At 41.6% G+C, this 23,464-nt stretch overlaps 1 protein-coding gene across 1 annotated transcript; it reads right to left on the reverse strand.

Moving 5' to 3' along the window:
* Positions 1–9,400: 9,400 nt before the first annotated feature.
* LOC148103286 (putative C-type lectin domain family 20 member A) lies at positions 9,401–12,140 on the reverse strand. Its single transcript, XM_087839099.1, has 5 exons — positions 12,029–12,140; positions 10,231–10,614; positions 9,793–10,137; positions 9,619–9,707; positions 9,401–9,535 (listed from the first exon to the last, which is right to left on the reverse strand). Exons 1-5 carry the CDS (start codon positions 12,138–12,140, stop codon positions 9,401–9,403), a joined length of 1,065 nt encoding a protein of 354 aa, XP_087695225.1.
* Between the last annotated feature and the right edge of the window lie 11,324 nt (positions 12,141–23,464).

Raw genomic sequence — 23,464 nt, forward strand, 5'->3', positions numbered from 1 at the left:
TAAAACAGACCTCACCCTCATGCAGCTTCGTACCATACTGAGGGGACACTACAAGGAGGATAGCTCTACTGACCTCTATCATCGGCTGATAAATATCACTCAAGGAAGTAATGAGTCCCCACAGAACTTTCTATTTAGGGCAATCGAGCTGAAAGAAAGACTCCTAGCATCATCAAGGGAGCCAGGGACAGATGAACAATACAGTGTTGAACTGATTCAGAAAAAGTTTCTGCGAGCCGTTGGCACAGGTCTGATTAGCGACAATGTGAAATACCAGATCAAACCCTACCTGGATGATCCAGCAGTCACTGACGATGTGCTGATTTCAAAGACAAATGAAGCGGCCAGCCTTGAGTGGGAGAGGCAACAAAAATTCAGAAAGACCACCCGAGAAATGAAAGTAAGAGAGATAAAAGCAGAGGCACAGTCAGTGCAGGAGGCAGCAGTTGGTGCAGTGGGTGGGCAAGACCAGCCATTCTCCACCTCGACAAAAGGTAAAGCTGCTAAAGCACCAGCAACAGTGACACGCAAGGAAACTGAGCTGTTTGATATCATCAATCAACTAAAAGGGGAAATAGCTGAAATAAAAGGAGTTATTCGTGAGTCGCACCGACCTTCTCCCTCACACCGCCCAAGTTTCAAACGTGGCTGCAGGGATTGTCAGGACAGCAATAGAGGAGAAAACTGCGACCACTGCTTCAAATGTGGACAAAGTGGGCATTTGTCAAGGGGATGCCGCACCCGGAGAAAACTTCCAGACAGGGCAGAGCAGATTGGTATGTCAGCTAGCACGGTGAACCCACGCCCGTCACCCTCTTTTCAGCTACTAAACCAAGGTGAGCAACAACAAGATGTTCACAAACTCTTGACAGACAGTATAAAACATTTGGAGACAAAAGTAGCAGCCGCCACACAAGATAAGAGGAATGAAGCGGTCTCCGTCAGCCTCCTCTCCCCAAAGCGAAGAGCCCAGCTCCTCAATCTTATTGGGAGGAAGCACATGATCACCTGCCTGCTTGAGGGAGTAAAAACCACAGCGTTGTGGGACACAGGATCACAGGTTTGTCTCATAAATGAAAAATGGAGACAACAGAACATCCCACACCTGAAAGTTAGGAGTTTAACTGAAATCATTGGGCCTGGTATATTAGATGGGAGGGCAGTAAACCAGACACCAATCCCATTTTCCGGGTGGGTTGAAATCAAATTCAGGTTGCCCACAGAAGAGGCTGCGCAGTTAGAGCTTCTCGTGCCAGTATTAGTAGCTCAGGAAGATGGGGTGGCGGAGGAGCCAATAATTGGCTTCAACGTGATTGAACACATGCTAGAGAGGGGAATAGAGCCACCTCGTGCTGTAACAGAAGCTGTTAGTACAGCATTCTCCATCGACTGTAAGAAAGCTGAGGTCTTTATAAAGGTGATGAAGAGTGGAGACGGTGGGCTAGGTGAGTGCAGAGTGAAAACTGGGAGAGAATTAATGAGCATCCCACCTGGTCAGACCAGAGTGGTCAAGTGTAGTGTGAGAGCAGGCCCACTCCCAGCCGGTCAGGATGTCCTGTTCGAGCCCAGTCCCTACCCCAAGATGCCAGAGGGATTGGAGGTGCAAGAGTGCGTTGTCCATTTACAGCAAGGCAGCTGGTCCCGTATTAGCCTCCCAGTCACTAATACCAAAGCTTATGAGATCATACTGCCTCCAAGAACTGTTTTGGGACAAACTCAGAGGGTCCGAACTATTTACCCAGCTAAGACAGTGGCAGTGGAAATAGAGCAGTTGGAAACAACAAGACCTACTTTAGAAGCAACTGCTGCACCTCCAGCGAGCCAAATTGGGGAACAGGAAAACAGAACAAGAAGCAACATTGAAGGTGTATGGGACCCCCCAGTTCCCCTTGACCATCTGTCTCCGGCACAGCAGCTGAAGATCAGACAGCTATTAAGGGAGGAGAGTAATGCCTTTGCTCGTGATGAACAGGATGTTGGCAATATCCCCTCACTGCAGCTTAAGATCCGTCTCAGTGACCCCACACCTGTTCGCCGAACATATACATCAGTGCCTAAGCCACTTCATAAAGAAGTAAAAGAATATCTGGAAGACTTGCTGAATAGAGGGTGGATAAAGAAATCAAAATCCTCCTACTCCAGCCCCATCGTATGTGTGCGAAAAAAAGATGGCAGCCTCCGCTTGTGCTGTGACTATAGGGAGCTAAATATGAAGTCAATCCCTGACCGCCATCCCATACCACGCATACAAGATATGCTCAACACATTGAAAGGAAGCTCCTGGTTCTCTGTCTTAGACCAAGGGAAGGCTTATCACCAGGGCTTCCTGGAAGAGTCAAGTCGCCCTCTCACTGCATTCATCACACCATGGGGATTGTATGAATGGGTAAGAATCCCTTTTGGGCTGTCATCTGCGCCGGCAGAGTTTCAGAGGTCGATGGAAGAATGCCTTGCAGGGCTGCGGGACGACATATGTCTGCCTTACTTGGATGACAACCTTGTCCATTCAAAAACATTTGAAGACCACTTAAATGATCTAAAGCAGGTCCTGCAGCGTTATCAGAGCCATGGAGTGAAATTAACACCCAGGAAATGTGAACTGTTCAAAAATCAGGTGAGATTCCTGGGGAGGTTGGTAACCCAAGATGGTCACACCATGGACCCCGCTGACATTGCGCCTGTCCAAGCCTTAAAACAAAGGAACCCCACCACCATTGGGGAAGTGAGGAAGCTGTTGGGATTCATCTCATACTATCGCAACTATATTCCTAACTTTTCGCGCATTGCAAAGCCACTCTATGACCTGCTCTCCTCAGGAAAGCCAGGGGAAGGGAGAGACAAGAAGTCAAAACACAACAAAAAGATGAAGAATCAAGGGGGTCAGCTACCATCCTCTCACCCAGTGGCATGGTCAGCTGAGCATCATCAGGTGGTCTGTCAGCTCGTCAACTTCCTCATCCAGCCCCCAGTTTTAGGTTATCCCGACTTCGAGCAACCATTCATCTTACACTGTGATGCATCACAGGAGGGACTTGGAGCTGTGCTTTACCAAAGACAAAATGGGAAGCTAGTGGTTATTGCATATGGGTCTAGGACCCTTACTGCCCCAGAGAAGAACTACCACCTCCATTCAGGGAAGTTGGAATTTCTTGCCCTGAAGTGGGCCATATGTGAGAGGTTTAGAGATTATCTCTACTATTCACCACCCTTCATTGTCTACACTGACAATAACCCCCTCACATATGTGCTGACAACGGCAAAACTGAATGCAACCACACACAGATGGGTGGCTGAACTCGCTGACTTCCAGTTCTCCATCAAGTATCGACCTGGTAGAGCTAACAGGGATGCAGATGGTCTCTCACGAATGCCCTTGGATATGGAACACTACATACAAACTTGTACAGAAGCAGTGACACCTGAGGTCCTAAGCAGCGTGACTCAGGCCCTGGCTGTTCAGCTGCAGGGAAGTGAACCCTGGCTCTGCCCGTTAAACATCTCAACTGTGGTAGCAGAGCAAAGTGAGGAGATAGGGATGTCAGGTCTGGAAATCCCTAAGGCAAACTTAAGAGATGCACAAAAAGAGGATCCTGTGATTGGGGAAGTCCTGAAGCATGTCATCTCTAATCGGTGGCCAAAAGGCAGAAAACAGGCATGCAACAAGGAGATTGCTGCCCTGGCCAGGGAAAAACAGAAACTGCACCTTGATAAGGATGGTTTACTGTACAGGAAAACACTCAGCCGAACACAGCTACTCCTGCCTAAGAAGTTCCATTCGCTCATTTATAAAGAACTACATGAAGACATGGGTCACTTGGGGGTGGAAAGAGTTTTGGCCCTCATTCGGGATCGCTTTTACTGGCCTCACATGCAGAAGGACGTGGAGCACTACATAACACAGGTGTGTAGCTGTCTAAAAAACAAGCGTCCCCACAAGCCAACCAGAGCTCCCCTGATCAATATCACTACAACGTACCCGTTTGAGCTGGTCTCCATTGATTTTCTACATTTGGAGAAATGTAAGGGAGGGTATGAGTATATCCTCGTGGCCATGGACCACTTTACACGATTTGCTCAGGCTTATCCATGCAGAGATAAAAGTGCCAAAACAGCGGCAGAAAAAATATTTGGAGACTTCGTGTTGAAGTTTGGTTTTCCCACACGGCTCCATCATGACCAGGGAAGAGAGTTTGAAAACAAACTCTTCGCCAAGCTGGAAGAATACAGTGGAGTCAAGGGATCCAGAACCACACCATACCACCCCCAGGGAAATGGCCAGGTAGAAAGGTTCAATAGGACACTGCTGGCCATGCTTCGGAACCTTCCAGAGGGAGCAAAAGCCGACTGGAAGGCATCCCTGACAAAGGTGGTCCATGCGTACAACTGTACGCGCAGCGAGGCTACTGGATATGCACCTTATTTCCTCTTGTTTGGGAGAAACCCCAGACTCCCCATTGATATGATTTTTGGTCTCACAGCTAATGACCAAAGCCCTTCTCATCAAGACTATGCTGAGAAGTGGAAGAATCGCATGAAGGACGCTTACAAACTGGCCTCAGCGACAGCCTGTAAGGAGAGTCGACGGGGGAAAGTGCTCTATGACAGAAAAACACACGGCGCAGAGCTGTACCCAGGGTGCAGAGTACTGGTCCGGAATTTTGGTGAGAAGGGAGGACCAGGGAAACTGAGATCCTTCTGGGAGGACCAGGTGTTTCAGGTGACACAAAGGAAACATAAGGAGAGCCCAGTATATGAGATTAAGCCAGAAAATGGCAAGGGACGTGTCAGAGTCGTCCACAGGAACCTCCTGCTGCCGTGTGACTTCTTGCCAGTCGAAAAAGTCAACTCACATGCAGAACTGGGAAAGCAAAAAAAGGAAAACAATAAGGACAGACATGAGCGGCATGAGCAAGAGCACAGTTCGGAGGATGAAGATGAATGGAGAGCAATCAGAGGACTGTCAACAGAACAAGGGGAACGTGGTAGACAGCCCTGGTGGACAGAAGCATCAGAGTTCAATGCAGGGAGTGGAGCAGTCAGTAGGGAGGACCTCTGTGATGGCAATCACATGGAACACCAGGAGGACTGCGAAGAAGAGAATCTGGGCGTGGACAATATAGAACACCAACACGACCAGCAGGACGAGGATACAGAGGCACGAGAGAACAATAAAGACACAGAGCAGGCAGACCAGCTTGAGATGGAGTGCAGTGACCAAGAGGACAGTGACCAGTCAACTGTTAGTGTGAAAAAGTATCCTTTCAGAATGAGAAAACAAAAGCTAATGTTTACTTACCACAAGTTAGGACAGCCGACATTAGCACTTGAATAAGTACCTCAGACACAGTCATATGTTACAAATTGCAGTAAAGCAGCTATAACAGTTACAGTTTCAGGTTTTCATTAATGCTTTATTAGAAGAATAGAAATGTTAATTCTGTTTTGTTAGCCATAAAGAAGAGTTGGTGTAATGACCCGTTATGAGGATGGCACCCTATGTTATGTAGCGAGGTTATGTCCAGGTGAGAGCACCTTACTCAGTAAAGATGCAGATACCCGTGATATGGATGAAAAAGCAGTGGACTGTTATCGTGCACAATAACACCTGCTGCGGCATATGACATGAAGGGGAGATACATGTCATGTGATTCACTGTGGCTAGCAGTGATGCTGAACTCTGACTCCTAAAAGGATGTAGCCTCCTACAAGCAATGTATAGTTGCCACATAAGGACTGATATTGGTAGAATGTCGGGACGCCATTAACTTTTTGAGGGGAGAGTGTAAGGACAAGAAAGACATTGTGGACAAAACAGGACACCCCCCATAATCTTTAGTTACAATATTATAGTTAGTTAAATGGTCTGATTGTTCAAATATGTATTTTCTTTGATTGTGGTAAAATAAGGTGTGCCCCAGTCTCCAAAAATGACATAGTGCAGAAAGGGTAGTTATTCCTCCGTTACACCACAAGAGGGAGTACCCCCTAAAATGAGCAGCTCTAGCGGGAGTAAATAAGCCCAGCCACTACCCATAAGGCAGTGCGCCTATAAGGGTTGTGTGAGATTGCAAAAGTGTGTAACGTTGTGCGATGTTAATGTATATGTTTGCAGGTAAGCAGATACAAGATGGTAAATAACTTAAAATGTATCTACAGATGAGTACACGGGGTTGCAGAGGATGTGGGAAAGTTGGCCGTTAATCCCCACTATGTGTCATTAGTATATAAATTATTGGTAGCCATGTGAATTAGCCGTGACGCTAACGATTAGCAGCTCGATCTAATTCATTAGTTTGTGCGGAACCCTCGTGGCGCTTTTGTGGATTTATACCTGTACCGAGCTGTAATCACAGCAGATATAGACTGGTGGATCACACTATCTTTTGTTTATGTGTTTTTCGTTGTTGCACTGTGAGAAATATTAGTGATTTGAGTTTAAAGACTACCCATAAGGCAGTGCGCCTATAAGGCTTGTGTGAGATTGCAAAAGTGTGTAACGTTGTGCGATGTTAATGTATATGTTTGCAGATGCAGTAAAGGCGAACTCACAAAGCCACACTGGTTTCAATTCATTTTAATCCAAGTGTGCAACACATGTGACCATACAAATGCTTTTTAAAAACCAAAATATCTGTAAATGACGTGTGTTGGTGCTCAAAGAAACATATTCAAGGTTACGCAAAGGGGATTCTACTTTAGTATGCAAATCATTTGGAAATCAAGTTCCTAAAACAGGAAACAAATGCAAAAAAGCAGTGCATAGTTCTAGGAACAGACAACATGGTGAAAAATAAAATAGGCAAATAAGCTCAAGCGTGGTTCTAGGGACAGACAAAATTGGTATTTGTAGCAACAAGTGGGGAAGGATAATAGGGGTTGTGCTTCTCATTTGTCTTTATGAATCAGGGTGCTGTACAGATCATGAGGAGGTAATTATTTGTAATCAACTTGTTTTTATTCCCTGATACAAAAACATAAATTAAAATTTTTGGTGAAATGGATCTGAGGTGAGAAGTGTTAGGGGTTAGGTGAGGAGATTATAAGCACATTATGGAGACTCCAAAAGGCGAAAAATATCACGAGTTTTGACACAATAATGCCCAATAAAAAATAAGCCTTAAATCAATCTTAGAGAGCACCGTCAGTTAGGTGTGTGTGTGAATGTGTGTGTATTAGGGCACGCACACATTACTTTTGCAGTCGAGTAATCTCTCAATTATTCCATTGATTAATTATGCAATCGGATAAGAAATACTTTTGTCTTATTAATGAGCAATAATAAATAATCAAAAGAGAAAAACACAGATCTTTCAGAATAACATTTTTACAATCAAATTATTTAAAGCACTAAATGAATTGCTGCAGCCCTAGTAGGTATTTGGTAATTGATAAATCATAATTTGGGTACTTACCAGTGGTTATGTAACCACTGGTATGTGTTAAAGGCCTTCGATGGGGTTTTAACAGAAAAGCAGAGACAGGAGACACCAGTTGTATTCGGTCTGCAGGCTCTTCCTCATCTTTTATTAATAGAGTTAAACAGCGTTCTTTTCTTTTCATTTAGACACACACATTTCTCTTTTAACAACAAAAACACATTCAATCAGGTCCATAGCTCAAACCCTTTTGGTTATCTTGCTTTCTCGCAAGAATAAACTTACAAAATAGTTATTGTATTTCAGTATCCTTATTTACAATAAACCTGTAACCAACTTCTACTTTTACAAATGGCGCAAATCAGCTCTGAAGAATACGACACAGTTTCCTGAGTGTTCACTGAAGTGTTTAGCTCTCTGCATAAGCCAGACAGAGACATTCAGCTGAGGTCAAAAGATCTGTGTACTAATTTAATTTATTAAATGTCTTACTCTTGCTCTGTTTGATTCTGATCTGTTGCTGAGTCCCTGATGGAAATGCAGATAACACAGAATAAACATCACACTTTTCAGCCAATTATGTTCAATCCACTTTAAACTGTGACAAACTGAAGCATTCATGTCTTTGGATTTTACAATAGTGTTGCGTTAGACTGCTATATTTTTATATTCTTTATACTGTAGATTTTTCAGTCTCTGAAATAGTTGCCAATAATAAGGATCATTTTCTGTAGAAGAGCAGGATGATAACCTGCTGTGTGTGAACGTCTATCATGTTAGGGTCAGTGAATCGAGCTAATGGAAAGATATCCTGGATATGCTGAACTTACTCCGTGGTATACAGGACAATGCAGCTGGACTGCCCTTTTACCCTCATGATTAATATTCAAAACAAAAATATTAGTTTAACATCCAGTCTGTACAATCTGTTTCATCGTTTCGAAAAAGCGTTATCGCTTTAACAAAGATTATGCGTGTATACACAAGCCATGCTGATTATTGAAAAGAAAACCACAAACATCAGATGTTAATACGATTTCATTTTTATTCTACTAATAATCACAAATATCACACAAAGACTTCAAAACTTATAACAGCCAGCTGGTGTTTAGAATACAGCTGGATAAATATTTTAAAAGAGATAATTGAATCTTTTCCGAAGCAGGTTTGACACCAGACTTTTGAATTTATGAATAGACAAGATGCTGTGATCAAAATGTTCTCTTTCCTCCTTAAACAAGTTTTCCATGTTGGTTTATTTCAAAATTCATGTTTGAAACGAGTATAACACGAATGAACATCAGGGAATAATGATCTGAAATAACCTATAATTGAGTCTGGTGTTTGACATACAGCACGGGTTGTGCAATCTATATAACTTGAAGAAATGTGAAAGACCCAAAAACAAAAGTATACAAAAATGATAGCGTAGCTGGGAGAAAAATTACAAAACTAAGATTACAACAGTAACTATGGCAAGATCAGTGCAAGCTTTGCTCTCTTATTTATAAGTTGGCTTCTTGTGTCTTTGTTTGCTCCTCCAACATTAATCAAGTTTAAATGTCAGATATAAGGACATCCAGCATGCACTGCAACTACAGTCCCTTGAAAGGGATCATGCATATTAAAATCAAGTAAGGCTTGGCACCTGTGTGGTGCCATTTACGGCTGCCATTGAAATGGTTGTCAAACATTTAAAGCAGAACCAGGACATAAACAGTGCAATGTTTTGTTGTCCACACTTTAAGCCAGCAGAGGTCACTCTCCGAATGAAACAGATCTATGGTTCCCATTAAACATCCTGCACAAATCGCCTTTGCGGTTTCTTACATAGGACAGTGTCTAAAATGATGAATCCAAACTTTTCATGAAAATGTCAAGATTAACCACAAAACTATTGGCCAGATCTAATAATTTCTGCCAAACTACAACCTAAACTAACTAAATTGGTTTTAGTAGAACTTTACACTCTATATACAAAACAGCTCAGCACAGCATGCTGTTAACTTCACACAAGAAGTGGTTCAGTCCAGTAAGACTTCAGTTTTGCAGTCACCGTCCACATCCTGCTTCTTTGACTGGTCGTCACGGTAACTCTCGACTTTCCTCCAACGAATCCTGAAGTCTGTCAGTCCTTTTGACAGCATGAGGCCTGACAGCTGGACAAAATGTGCAGATGATGAAAAACATGAAGCATAGTTTGAACTTGTGTCAAGTTTGTGTTTGTGACTGAACTGCTGACCTGCTGTGAAACCTGCTGCTGGATCTCTGTGCTGTGCATGTCTGCCTCTGACTGAAGCGTCATTTTCAGCACTGTTTGCTTTGTCACTGCTAAAAATGAACCACATATAAAAACACAAACATTAGTGTTTTACATGATGTCAGGATCTTACAGTGTTTGCATTCTGGACCTCACCTCTGAAACAGAAAAAAGAGAATCTCATATCACAGAAGTCATCAGCCCATTGCCCTGAGATTAAATTAAATGCTCCACAGTACTCAATTGAATTGAGGTTTCCAGGCTCAGAAGACATCCAGTTAGTGAATGTGGAGGTTGTGTTGTCAGACCAGAAGGCCCAGGGATCCCTGTAGAGACCAATCCACACATACTGACCCCCTGATCCATTCAAAGTGAGCGTGATGTTGGATTTCTCCTCTTTGCTTCTTATACTGGTCAGGTCTGTGTGGTATTTCCTGCAGTACGACTGAGCCGCTGACCAGGAGCGGCTCTCCATCACTAAGATGTAACTTGTACTGCTGGCTGTGAACGAATAAAAAGGATGAATTTTCAAACACACACATTATGAATCTCATAAAATTGTAGGACAACTAGGGCAACAAATCTTTTTCCTACCATTGTAACACAGGAAAGGGTAAGAAGCTCCACAGGGTCTATCATTCATCTGTGTTTGTGCCTGAAGAGCCACACAGTATTGCTTTGCATTTCCAGAGTCTGGTTGGCCGTTAGCCCAGATCAGAAATTCATGTGTACTGCCAACATAAAAAAGTTTTCTCTCCATGGACCACTTCCAGCTGTAACGGTCATCATAGAGCCCGAACCAAGCAAAAGTATTGATCCTTGGTGACATTGAGAAAAGCAGCTGGTTGATGTTGCTGTTGTAGATGGTGACCAAGTCAGTGAAGTGTTCTCTGCAGTAACTCTGAGCTTCAGTCCAGGACATTTTGTGGTTCACAAAGTGGTATTCTCTGGAGTGGGGAGGAAGAGTGGAAAGTCCTCCTGAGAAAAATAAAATGTTTTTATTGTGGAAACTGAATCACTGAAAAAGACTGAAAACTTACAACCATTGAAATAGTCACATAGTATTTTGTTTAGTATTCAACCTTATTGTCATTACACAGCGAAATACAGTTTGCAACTAATCAGAAGTGCAAGTGCAATAAGAGAAGATCATATACAGATAAGAAGAGAGGAAATATACAGATGTACTAACGGCAAATGTATAGATATACTTATATATACAGATAAGGTTAGAATAATATTATAGTTATGAACAGATTATGTACAGAGAGACGAATTATACAGATGAACTACAGAGTAATGTACAGATGTGCTGCTGTATACAAATGTACAGATATACATATATTTGTATAGCATAGAGATGTTCTATATTGCTATACAGATGGGCACATATACAGATGTTCTTTGAACAAATATACACATGTGCTGCATATATACAGATGTACTATGTGTGTGTTAAACAGATCTACAGAGTCCTATGAATAAGAAGAGTAAGAAAATAAATATATACTTTAGGACTAGAGGTAAAGAGATCAATAACAATTTAAAATTTATAATTTACAGTTTAATGATTTAAAGTCTCACACACAGCCCGTCGAAAGGGGAGGGGGGCCGGCTGCTTCCAAATAGAGCACATTTCATTCATAATGTTGTAAATCCAAACCCATCATGTATTCATGATTTGAATCCTGGGTTGTTTGAAATTTCAGAAATAAAGTGAATCTGTGAACTAAGGTGTAGGTCTATTAGGTTATGTTGTGGTGATCCTCGTGTTGGGGGATTTGTGTTCATACTGGAGTGCAAAATTAAAACCAAGATGGACAAGAAAAGTTCAAAGCCATCAGGTGCTCAGTTTAGAAAAGTTTAGGGTGGGGAGTGTTCGCCCGGGGCGCCAAACGGGCTAGGACCGCCACTGCATTCACCTATCCTCCTCCTGTGCGAGCACCAAGCTCATCAACAGCACTGGCGTTGGCAAGTGTTAACTCAGGGTGCTAACAATCCAGTATGGAAATATAATTATTTTATCTGGGCTTAGGACTGGCACGAGGGATAAACTGGCTGTTGTTCATGAAAGTAATTCACAGTAACTATTTGGTTCAATAGCTATCATAGCAATAGCTGTAAAAAAAAGTAAATAAATAAATAAAATACATTCAAATAAATAAATCAATAAATCCAATATTTATTTTTTTATATGTAACATAATTTAAAATGAATATAAGAATCATGGTATGGCGAGGCAAAGACTTTCTCTCTGTTCTTGTGGTTGATGTGTTAATGAATAGACTTTTTTTTTAACTGTACATGTAATCTGATTACCCAAATCACATCAGTGTTTCTTTGTGTGTTTAAAAGCTATATTTCAAATGTTTAAGATATTAATATTACTGACCTGAGAGCAGCAGGATGAGCAGTGAACACCTTCCATCCATTCTTGGAATCTGAATAACAGATATAGTCATAATTATTATTGTACCAACATTTATATCACACATTTTTAACATTAAGGTTTCTTATCTTACCAGTCTAATACGTTTTTTTTAAGTTAAGCTCACAGTAAAGCAGCTCATCTGATCATCTGCTGACTGGGACCGACTTTTAACAAGGTCTTTATTTGATCGCTTAATATATTTTACTGTCAAATGAGGACATCAGGAGGGAGTGAACTTTATGAGGTGCCGTAAGAGACATTATTACTGAAACGCTCTCACACACACTACTGAAATTTTACCTCTCACACACAGTTTTCAGTTTTCAGTTTTATTTGTCATATGCAAATAAAACTGTTAGCACAGGGTCAACATTGCAATGAAATGTGTTTGATGAGCAGCAGTCACTCAGCAGCATGATACAGTAGGAGAAAATATAATAAAATATAATAAAATAAAATAAATAGAAAAATAGTAAGGAGCAAAATATTAGAGAGACATGAGAAAAGAGAAAAGATGACTAAATATATATGTATCTATAAATATAAATATATGTACACTAGTGATTAAATAAGAAAATCTTGAAAAGAAATATGACGGGAGGGCAGATGGGATATTGCACAGGAATGAGCAACAGAAAATTACAGTATTGCACTTTTAAATATAAATATCAATAACAATAAAGTGAAGTGACCAGTGCAGATTAAACAGAGTACTTGTGAAGCTGCAGGGTAGCTTCTGAGTGCTGTGTTGTGTGTGTTTAAGTGTTGTGGTTGAGGTGTCGTACGGCTTGGTGGTAAAAACTGTTTTTAAGTCTTGTAGTCGGAGCAGACAGACTCCTGTAACGTCTGCCAGATGGTAACAAGGAGAACAGCTGATGTGCTGGCTGGCTGTGGTCCTTGATGATGCTGTGTGCTTTACGGAGGCATCGCTGGAGGTAAATGTCCTGAATGGCAGGAAGCCTCGTGCCAGTGATGTGCTCTGCTGCCTTCACCACCCTCTGTAGTGCTTTACGGCTGCTGGCAGAGCAGCTTCGTACCAAACTGTGATGCAGCTCGTCAGCAAGCTCTCAATTGCACACCTGTAAAAATTTGAGGTGATGTTGGCGTTCATGCTAAACGTCCTCAGCCTCCTCAGGAAGTAAAGCCGCTGGCGAGCTTTCCTGATAGCAGTGTCTGTGTGAACGGTCCAGGAGAAGTCCTCGGTGATGTTGACTCCAAGGAACTTGAAGCTGCTGACCCTTTTGACCTTGACACCGTTGATGTGGATGGGCTGGTGTTCTCTGACTGGTCGTTTCCGGTAGTCCACTATCATCTCTCTAGTGTTGCTGATGTTGAGAGTCAGGTTATTTTCCAGACACCACTCGTACAGCGCCATCACCTCCTCTCTGTAGGCCGTCTCATCATTGCCTGTGATGAGGCCTATGATGGTTGTGTCATCAGCAAACTTGATGATGATGTTGGACTCGTGTTTAGCAACACAGTCGTGTGTGAACAGGGAATATAGGAGGGGGCTAAGCACACAACCCTGTGGCGTACCTGTGTTTAAGATGAGTGATGAGGAGGTGTGCTTACCAACTCTCACCACCTGTTTGTGAGGACGTTTAGAATCCATCTGCAGATCGGTGTTCCCAGCCCAAGGTCGACAAGCTTCGTGGCAAGTTTCAAGGGGATGATGGTGTTAAATGCAGAGCTGTAGTCGATGAAGAGCATCCTTGCATATGTATTCCCTTTCTCCAGGTGAGTGAGGGTGGTGTGCGTTGCCAGGGCGATGGCATCCTCTGTGGCTCTGTTTGTCCGATATGCAAACTGAAGAGGGTCCAGTGTGTCAGGGAGGGAGGAGCAGATGTGACCTTTGACCAGCCGCTCCAGGCACTTCATGATGACTGATGTCAGTGCAACAGGACGGTGGTCATTCAGCCAGGAGACCACTGATTTTTTGGGAACGGGAATGATGGTGGATGCTTTGAGAGACGTGGGGACCCCTGACTGCCTCAGGGAGAGGTTGAAGATGTTGGTGAACACCTCTGCCAGCTCGTCTGCACACACTCTGGGATGCCGTCTGGTCCTGGAGCTTTGTGAGGTTTGACCTTTTTAAAGGTCCATCTCACAGCTTCTGTTTTCAGAGTTAAAGTTGCAGCCTCACTGTCCTCCTGAGGGTCGAGGATCTGCTCTCTGTTGTCTGCATCAAAACGAGCATAGAAGTTGTTGAGCTCGTCTGCGAGAGATGCAGTGGGCTGGACACTGACTGTGTTGACCTTCTTGTAGTCAGTGATGCAGCGCAGTCCATCCCACAGTCGCCTGGTGTCAAAGCTGTGGTAGCTGGACTCCATTTTGTCCCTGTAGTCCTTTCTGGCCTTTTTTATGGACTTTCGGAGGTCATACCTGGCTGCTTTATAAGCATCAGCATCCCCGGAGTTAAAGGCAGAGGTCCGCACTTTTAGCTTGGCGCGAACGTCTTTATTTACCCAGGGTTTCTGATTTGGATATATGCGGACAGTGGTTTTTGTGATGATATCATCCATGCACTTTCCAATATATCCAATGACAGAGTCTGTGAGTTCATTGATGTTGCCATCAGCTGCATCCACAAATATCTGCCAGTCAGTTGTGTCAAAGCAGTCCTGCAGGACCTCCTCAGCCTCACTGTCCCATTTGTAAATAACCCTGGAAGCTGGTTTTTCCTGTTTCAGTCTTTGTCTGTATGCAGGCAGCAGCAGCAGGAACAATGGTCTGCCTTACCAAAAGCTGGGTGGGGGAGGGGTTTGTAGCACTCTTTGAATGGAGTGTAACAGTGGTCCAATGTTTGATCACCTCTTGTGGGGAAGGAGATGTGCTGATAGTATTTGGGGAGAACCTTCTTCATGTTGGCTCTGTTGAAGTCTCCCAGCACAATAAAGGCAGCTTCTGGATTATTGTTCTCAAGTCCAGTAATGATGTCATACAGTTCGTCCATAGCCGTAGCTTTATCAGCGTGTGGAGGAATGTAAACAGCCAAGAGAAGAACTGAGCTGAACTCCCTCGGGAGGTAAAAAGGCCTGACTTTAATGGTCAGTAGCTCGAGGCTCTGAGAGCAGTAAGTTTTTAAGATACACACATCTCTAGCCCACAAGGAGTTAACCATAAAGCACACCCCTCCTCCCCTTTTCTTGCCTGAGTCCTTCGTTCGGTCTCCCCGGTAAACAGTGAATCCATCCGGCGTGATGTCGGGGACGCTGGGCTCCAGCCATGTCTCTGTGAAGGCCAGAACGCAGCAGTTCCTGATGTCTTGTTGGTGTTTAATCCGTGCACGCAGCTCGTCAAGTTTTTTGTCCAGAGACTGGAGATTCGCGAGCAGGATGCTGGGGAGAGGTGGCTTGCTGTTTCTCTGTCGCGTTCGGCACAAAACTCCGGCGCGTTTCCCCCTCTTTGTTTTCCCTCGACGTCGCGCGAGTAAACAAAGGATCCCAGGCAGCAGAGCGTCCACGGAGTCGAAACCCGCTGTAAAGTCCGAACTGGCTGACGAACGTGGCTCCAAAAGCATTTGTCTGTCATACCGAGTGTATGATCGCGCTGTGCGCACAGAAATTGAAAGCAGAACAAAATAAATAATAACATTTTTGCTGAGATGACTGGGAGCTCTCGTCAGTTCAGCTATCTTATGGCGCAACCGGAAGTAAGATGACACTACTGAAACGCTCTCACACACACTACTGAAACGCTCTCACACACACTACTGAAACGCTCTCACACACACTACTGAAACGCTCTCACACACACTACTGAAACGCTCTCACACACACTACTGAAACGCTCTCACACACACTACTGAAACGCTCTCACACACACTACTGAAACGCTCTCACACACACTACTGAAACGCTCTCACACACACTACTGAAACGCTCTCACACACACTACTGAAACGCTCTCACACACACTACTGAAACACTCTCACACACACTACTGAAACGCTCTCACACACACTACTGAAATGTACCTCAGACGTGTAGAGTTATGGAAATGGTATGGTAATAAAATGTTTTAATAAATGTTAATTAATAATATTATTGCATTTGTGTAGATAAGCAAATGCTATAAACACTTTTATCTAAACTATTACAGTATTATGTTTAGTACATTTTCTGAACTTTGATCAAAGGCAAAAGCAGTTTATTGATTATCACCTTACCTTTTCTAATTCTGGCCTATCTGTAATTTTTAAAAAGGTGGACTTGCAGATGTTCTATAAAGCCAACAAGTTTTTTATGTCATTAAATGTTTTCGCAGTGGCACCAAAGTAAACTTTAAGCTTTTATTTAACGCGTTTCTATGATATATTGACCAATAAAGCATTTTATAATGCTCATGTTTCAAAGAGTTTTATTGACAATAAAACAACTACATGTATTTCTGTGAGTTGTGCTGCTCCGAAAACTAAATATAGTGGTATTTTTGCCCATGTGTCCATACCTGTGCTTCTCCAAAAGAAAACATATCTGGAAATGACGCACCTCTGGGCTTAAAGAAACACAAGCAAGGTTATCAAAGGTGGATCTACTTCACCAACATGCAAATCATGGAAATCAAGCTTTTAAAGCAGGTAAAAACCTAAAAGCAAATAAGGTAGACGTGTTTCTAGGAACAGACAACATGGGTGTGAGTACCAAGAAGTGGGGAAGGATTATGTAGTCTGTGCTTGTCATTTGTCTTCATGATTCAGGGCACCGTACAGTTTATTAGGGGGAATTCATTGTTTTCATCTTTATGTCTTGTTTTCAGCAGCAGTCGATGACTATGATTGTGCCAGAACACATTTGAATCAAAACCTTGAGCATTTCAGATTTCACACAGGTGGTTAGTTGTTACTGTCAGGGTTCCTGGGTCGGTGACCCAGTGCTTTCCGTTTTGTTCACGTTCAGTTTATTGCGTCACTTCCTGTTTGTTCCTGTGTTAGCTCGTCTCGTGCCGTTAGCCAGATTATGTTCAGCTGTGTACTCACCGGTCTCTCATTATCATCCTCATCAGTCTGTGTATTTAAGTCTTCTGTTTCTATTCGTTCTTTGTCGTGTCATTGATGATGTTCGTGTGATGTTGTCCTCCCCGTGTTCTCTCAGTCAGTCAGCCATTCAGTGTTCCAGCCAGTCAGTGTCCGTTCACCCTCTGTTCCTCCACTCCTTATAATAAACATCCACCAGTCTTCACCTACCTGTGAGTCCTGCGTTTGGGTTCCTTCTTCCTCGCCTCCACACAACGCCTGACAGTTACACTCTGTAAATGGAATGAAGGTGAGTGTAATTAACCCTCCTTGTGCTGCATCTCCAAATCACATAACTGATTTGAGCTGACATAGCAACAAGCTGCAGCCACACTGAGGCTCTGTTTCAGCTTGTTTTTAAAGTTCGGACTTCAAAGTGTCATTACATTTTAATGACAGGCCACTAAAACCAGTTATGATTAAATATATATTTACATAAGCAATGCTTTTTTTCTAAAAACTATTGTTATACAGTAAGAGTAACAGTAAACAGTAAAATAAAGAAGCATTTCCTAAGGACAACACAAAAACAGTAACGGAAGAAAAAAGCCACCTCTTTACAGTTGGTGGAAAATGTAACATGTTGACCAATAAAAAAAAAAGGCAACACGTGGGATTTGGTTGTTTAGGGAGAGGGGAACGTTTTGGGAGTGACAGCAGAAAGAGAGAACGAGTGAGAGAGAGTTTTGAGATGTGAGAGATTTGTGACGACTAGTGCAAAGTGTGTAGCCAGTGTGTTGTCTTGTGTGTCAGTGAGGGTACGAATTAATTACAAAGGCAGATTGCAATGTAAACACAGTGTCCAGGTGGACAAATGGTGGAGTGATACACCTCCTGTTGTCAGGCCTGCAGGGTGATGTTCTCCTCTGTGTTGTGGGGACATTTTTTTTTTACTGGCATAAATAATTTGTGGGGCAAGTTATTGTGACACCTAATTGTTCTCTCATTTTGGCTATTATCATGGTTGTGGGTGTTACCCAGTGTTTTGTGTTTAATTCATATTTGTTCATTATTTGTTATTTGTACTTTTTTGATGTCATATTTGTTGTTCTTGCTTCTGGTTTAAGTCCCTGTGTCTTCTCTGTGTTCCAAGTGGCATGTATATTCAGCCTGTCTCTCACTGTCACATCAGCATCTTTGTGGATTGTCTCATGTTTCTTGTTTTATTTTGTTCCAGTCCTGTGTGCGGTCTGTCTAGTTTTGCTTCTCCTCTCGATGACACCATTAGCTTTAAAGGTCCAAAGATTCAGCTCCTTTGCCTTGTTCCTCTGCAACACCAGGAAATAAAGATCTTTTAAACACCACAGCTGTTACTTCTCCACCTTCTACTCAGACTGCTAATTTATTAATGTTTTTACTGGACAGGTTCTTTTCTATTTGAGCCCTCACAGCACTTTATATAACATGAATCATTCACTTTTCTTCTTTGCTTAAGTGCTTTCTGTCTAACATTCACACTTCTGTTCAGTAGGTATCTTGCTCGCGGATGTTTATCAAGCAGGCTGGAGCAGACAGAGATTCAACCGCGAACCTTTGGATTAGAAGATGACCTGCTCTACCTTCTGATCTCCAAGTGATGTGTTTATAGTTTATAAACAAACAAGTTTCTTGTCGCTGATTTGATATTTAAGAAGTTATGATCTTATTACTTATAGTACTGCTACACGGATAAAATTAAGCTTTAATATTCAAAGCACCTGAACATGACTGCTCTTGTAAACTGCACAGTCACTGCAGCGTTTCAGCACTAATGCTCATCAGTGTGATAATGACGCTCTATATGTGAACACAGAAATGATGAAACTGATAGAAACACCAGAGTCACCAGAGAGATACTGACTGATGACACCCTACTGCCATCAGGTGGTCACAGTGAGGATCATTATTATAATAAACGAGACAGGTTGCGTCCTTAATGAAGAGCATTTTCAACCAATATATATAGTCCAACAAAGAGCAATATGGATCATTAATAACAGAGGCAATCAAGCATCTGACTCACTCTTCATCAAGTTAAAAAAAACTTCAGTTTAATGAGCTGCTTGAGCTTCAAACAGTCCAAATTATTTAGAAAGCAAGATGACAATCATGAGGCCAAATATTCAGAATTAGTTTCAAGTCCAATAAAAACATGACGCACTGAGAGGAAACTCCATGTTCAATAAAGCGGCTGCAAGAACCAATAGTGAATATCACAGGATTACACTGCTGCTTGTGTGTGGGCTTCTCTCAGGTCCTCTCCATGCTGTCTCCTTCCAGTCCATCCCTGAACCTGCACGACCTACTCAGGGGAACCTTTGGATGATGGAGGCAGGTCACATGACCGAGAATAAGGTGTTGTAGAAGTAACTCTGGAGAAACAGGTTGGAGAGAGGATGCTGCTCGATTTTTTAGCCTGAGATCAAACATGTCATTTTGTTAACTTGATTCAAATGATATATGCCTTATAGAAGGCAATACTTGGGTTGCTACCTTCTTATATATGTTCCATTTTTGTGATGAAACATGCTGGTCGGTATTCTCTTCGTCCGCATGGTTACTTCTTGCTTTCTGTTCCATTTGCCTGAACTGAATTTGGTAAAAGAGCTTTTGTTCATTTAGCACCCTCGGCTTGGAACAAACTGCATGAATGGAAAATGACTGAATTCATTTCATTAAGTGCTTTTGAATCTAAACTATGAATCCTTGAGGCCAAGTCCATAACATGCAACTGTTTCAATTAGATTGATTGTCATTTTAACTGCTTTTTAATTTTTATTTGAATTTTACTGAGTTTTATTGAATTGTATTTTTATTTTATTTATTTATTTATTTCATTTATTTTTTGCGTGTGTGTTGTTGCAGCCTGTGTTTAATTGAGTAATTTCAAGTCCAAGGTGTAAGGAGGTAGTAAGGAGGTGGCTCCTCTCTATGAAAGCATGGCGAGGGCGTTAAGACGTCCCTGTCCTGCAATGTCTGCTTCTCTTTAAGGTGGAGAAACACCTTTGAGCTTCAGCAGGTGTCATAAAAACAGTTCATTACCCGAGGCTTTTTAATACAGTCCTCTCTGGTGACATCTAGTGGCCAACAAATGAATAACAGCTTGAATCTTCAAATAAAAGTGTACTGCTTCATTATGCCTGCCCACTCTATAGAGTAGAGTTCACAATTTTGGGTGAAAAAATAATGTCTATTTGTTAAATAAATACATTTGATGAATAAACATTCCTTATTTAAACACGTGCCATTGTGTGGTCTTTCTTTGCTTCTGACTTCTTGATATTGGTAAATACAAGAGATGAAAATACATTATGGAGAATGCTTCTGAACAGAAAGCTTTCTGTTCTTGCTGACCAAAATCAACTCAAAATACTCCCACATGTAAGAGCCTCCTCTCTTGCTCGCTGGCTCATTTGAAAAAGTTATTTTTGAATTTTGATGTCAGTGATATGTTTAAAATATTTTGCTCAAGGCACACAAAATGCTGCATCCTCATTGGCCGACCTGCCCAGGAACCTTTAATGTAACCTGACACAACCAGATCCATGTTTGGATATTGACATCATTTCATTCACACAACAACATCTTCAATAACAGAGTCTGAATGAAGTTCAGATGTCAATGCTGCTCATTGATTGGACAGTTGGTTTCAGCTCTGCTTTCAGTCTTTACTTAACAGGTGAAGGTAGAAAGTGTGACTGGATCTGTAGACTGGAAACTGAGAAAATCACTGTGAATATTTGCAGTATAAAGATTTATGTTCCAAATAAAGTGAATAGTGTGGTTGTGTCAGAGCTGTGATCAGTGTGTTCAGCTACAAGAGATTGATGTTTTCACACATCAGCTTGTGAACTTTACTCTGACTTAGACTCAGTCTGAGCAGTCAGACAACATATTTGTGAATCAGCACATGAAGGTGTGGCCCTCTCACACTCTTCAGGTTTAGTCCCGCCTCCTTCCAGAAAGCAGCTCACCTGTGCGTCTGTGTTTAGTGTCCAAGTGTGGAGTGGAGCTTGTTGTTCGTGTATCTGTTTGAAGAAGTTTGCTTTGTTGCGTCCTTTAACAGTTTATCTTTAGTAACTTTGCTGTTTGTTTCTGCTGTGTAATATTTGGACCAGATGTTCAGCTCTTATTTCAGGACAAACTTTAGATCACTCTTGTGCTTGAAGATAAATCCACATGATTATAGATTATTGATTGAGTGGAATCCACACTGGTTAACTCTGCACTGAAACATTTGTTACTGTGATAAACAGTTTAAATGAATCTGTTTGACACTGATCATCACCGATGGGACGTTTTTCCTGCTTTAACTGGAAACAATCAGATATAATCATTGTGTTCTTAGAAGTCGACTTTCAGGTTTTACTGAAGTGACATTGAAAAACAGAAAGTGAATCGTCTCCAGCTCAGATCAGTTTACTGCAAACAAAGTTAATGAAAATGAAATCTAGAAGTTTACAAACAACATGAACAATTACTGCATTTTTTTAAATGAACTTTATAATATCTGCACGTGGAGGCTGGGATATTGTGCAGGAAAGTATTTGGATGTGTTTTTGCGTTGTGTCGCTGTCATGTTCACTTTGTACTTTGTATTTTATTCAGTGGATTTGAGTTTTCTTCTTCTAGTGTTTGAAGTTTTTAGTCATTAATTGTTGGTCAGAGTGTGGTCTCTTGTGTTTTCCTGTTTGTTGCCCTCTTTTATAGTCCTTGATTTTTTTTGATTAACACTTTGAATTTTGAATTTTGTTCCTCGTGAACAGTTTTAAGTCTGAATGAATGTGTGCTGTAAGTTGAGCCAGTTGTCCTGGATTTGGCTTCAAGCCTCTGCCAGCTAATGAAAATAGTCTTTTGTTACATTTATAGAGTCACTCAGTGGTCCATTTTCATGAAATAAATAGTTGAACAGATACATGTTAAAATTATGTCGGTTGTATTAAAATAAACACAAATACCTGTTGATAGATGATTTTTGGTGGTTTTTTGTCCCTTTGTGAATTTCATTTCTTAGATAAGACCAGAGGCCCACTGACTCTTTGCACCTCCAGTCTGGTCTCAGTAGTCACTTCATTATTCTGTAAAAGGCTGTTGTTGTTTTAGAGCATGTAGTCATGTAAAGATCGTCACATAGGATGCAATCAGAAGCTCAAGTAATGAAAAATAAGCATCACTCAGTACTGATTATCTGATATCAGAGTCCTTATACATCAGTCACTTGGTGAACTCGGTAACATCACACAAAACATTTTAATTCCTCATATATATGATGGAAGCCAGTGAGGGAACTAATGCTGACTTAAATGAACAGCTCAGGATCCACTTATACACTTCTTTTCTATTGTAAAGAATATTATGGGGATTGTATGTAAATATTGTAAGGATCTTTCTAATGTTTTATACCTTAAAGGTTTTTGAAACATCTCTTTATGCCTGTGTCTGGGAAAGAACTGATGTCTGCACATGGATTATTTTTCTATCAGTAAAGACTATTAATTCTGATGATATTATAGCTACTCTTCGTCGGTCTGTCTGTCAGCTTTATATTTAGCTACCTCCACCCCCAACCAGTTAATGTTGCTAAAGGCAATATTTCCAATCAAGGACGGTGAAATAGAACACAGCCAAAACTCGGTCTCCTCCTCTCTGATGTGTTCAAAGGTGCTCGTCAATCATCTGTAATTCTTCTGTGCCTTTTAAAATAGAAATAAAAAACAAACAAACAAAAAAAACAACAACAACATAGATTTAACAATAGAGAAAAACTTTTGTTCATTTGACTGAATATCCGTCGAAGTGGGTGGACGAGATGGGGTCTTCAAGCACCCGATTCTATTTTAAACCAACAATCAGAAGAACGTTGGATTAGAGACAGGGAGGGGAACTGAACTGGCTTCCAGACAGAGGATGAACTGGATTAGAATAAAGACAGAAAATAAATTATTATTTTGAACTTATAATCACATACATTTATTCTAATCACTAAATTCACAAAAAGTATACACTAAAATATAAACCCCAGTTACAAAAGAAAAATCAAACAATAACAGAAGTCCGTATTTTCACAAAAAAAGCAAAGCTTTTTTGCTCAGCTGGAGCAAGTGAGAACAGGAAAAAAAGATATTGCAATATTATGCAGCTCTTACATAAAAGGCTAAATATTATGAGCCACCAACAGAAACATCTCTTCTTTTAAGCCCAAATATGTACTTACTCCAGTGAGTAACTAAGTAATGTTCTGCATTACTTTTAAGAAAAGGAACCAGTAATGTGTAATATTTTATTTTCGTTTTGAGTGACCACCCTAACAAAGCATGTGAACTTTACTCTGACTTTGACTAAGTCTGAGTAGTCAGACAGCATTTTTCTGGAGTGAACACACACACACGCGCACACACACGCAC

This window comes from Neolamprologus brichardi, chromosome 3 (assembly GCF_056152115.1).
Source record: "Neolamprologus brichardi isolate AB-2024 chromosome 3, ASM5615211v1, whole genome shotgun sequence".
Lineage (NCBI taxonomy): Eukaryota > Metazoa > Chordata > Actinopteri > Cichliformes > Cichlidae > Neolamprologus > Neolamprologus brichardi.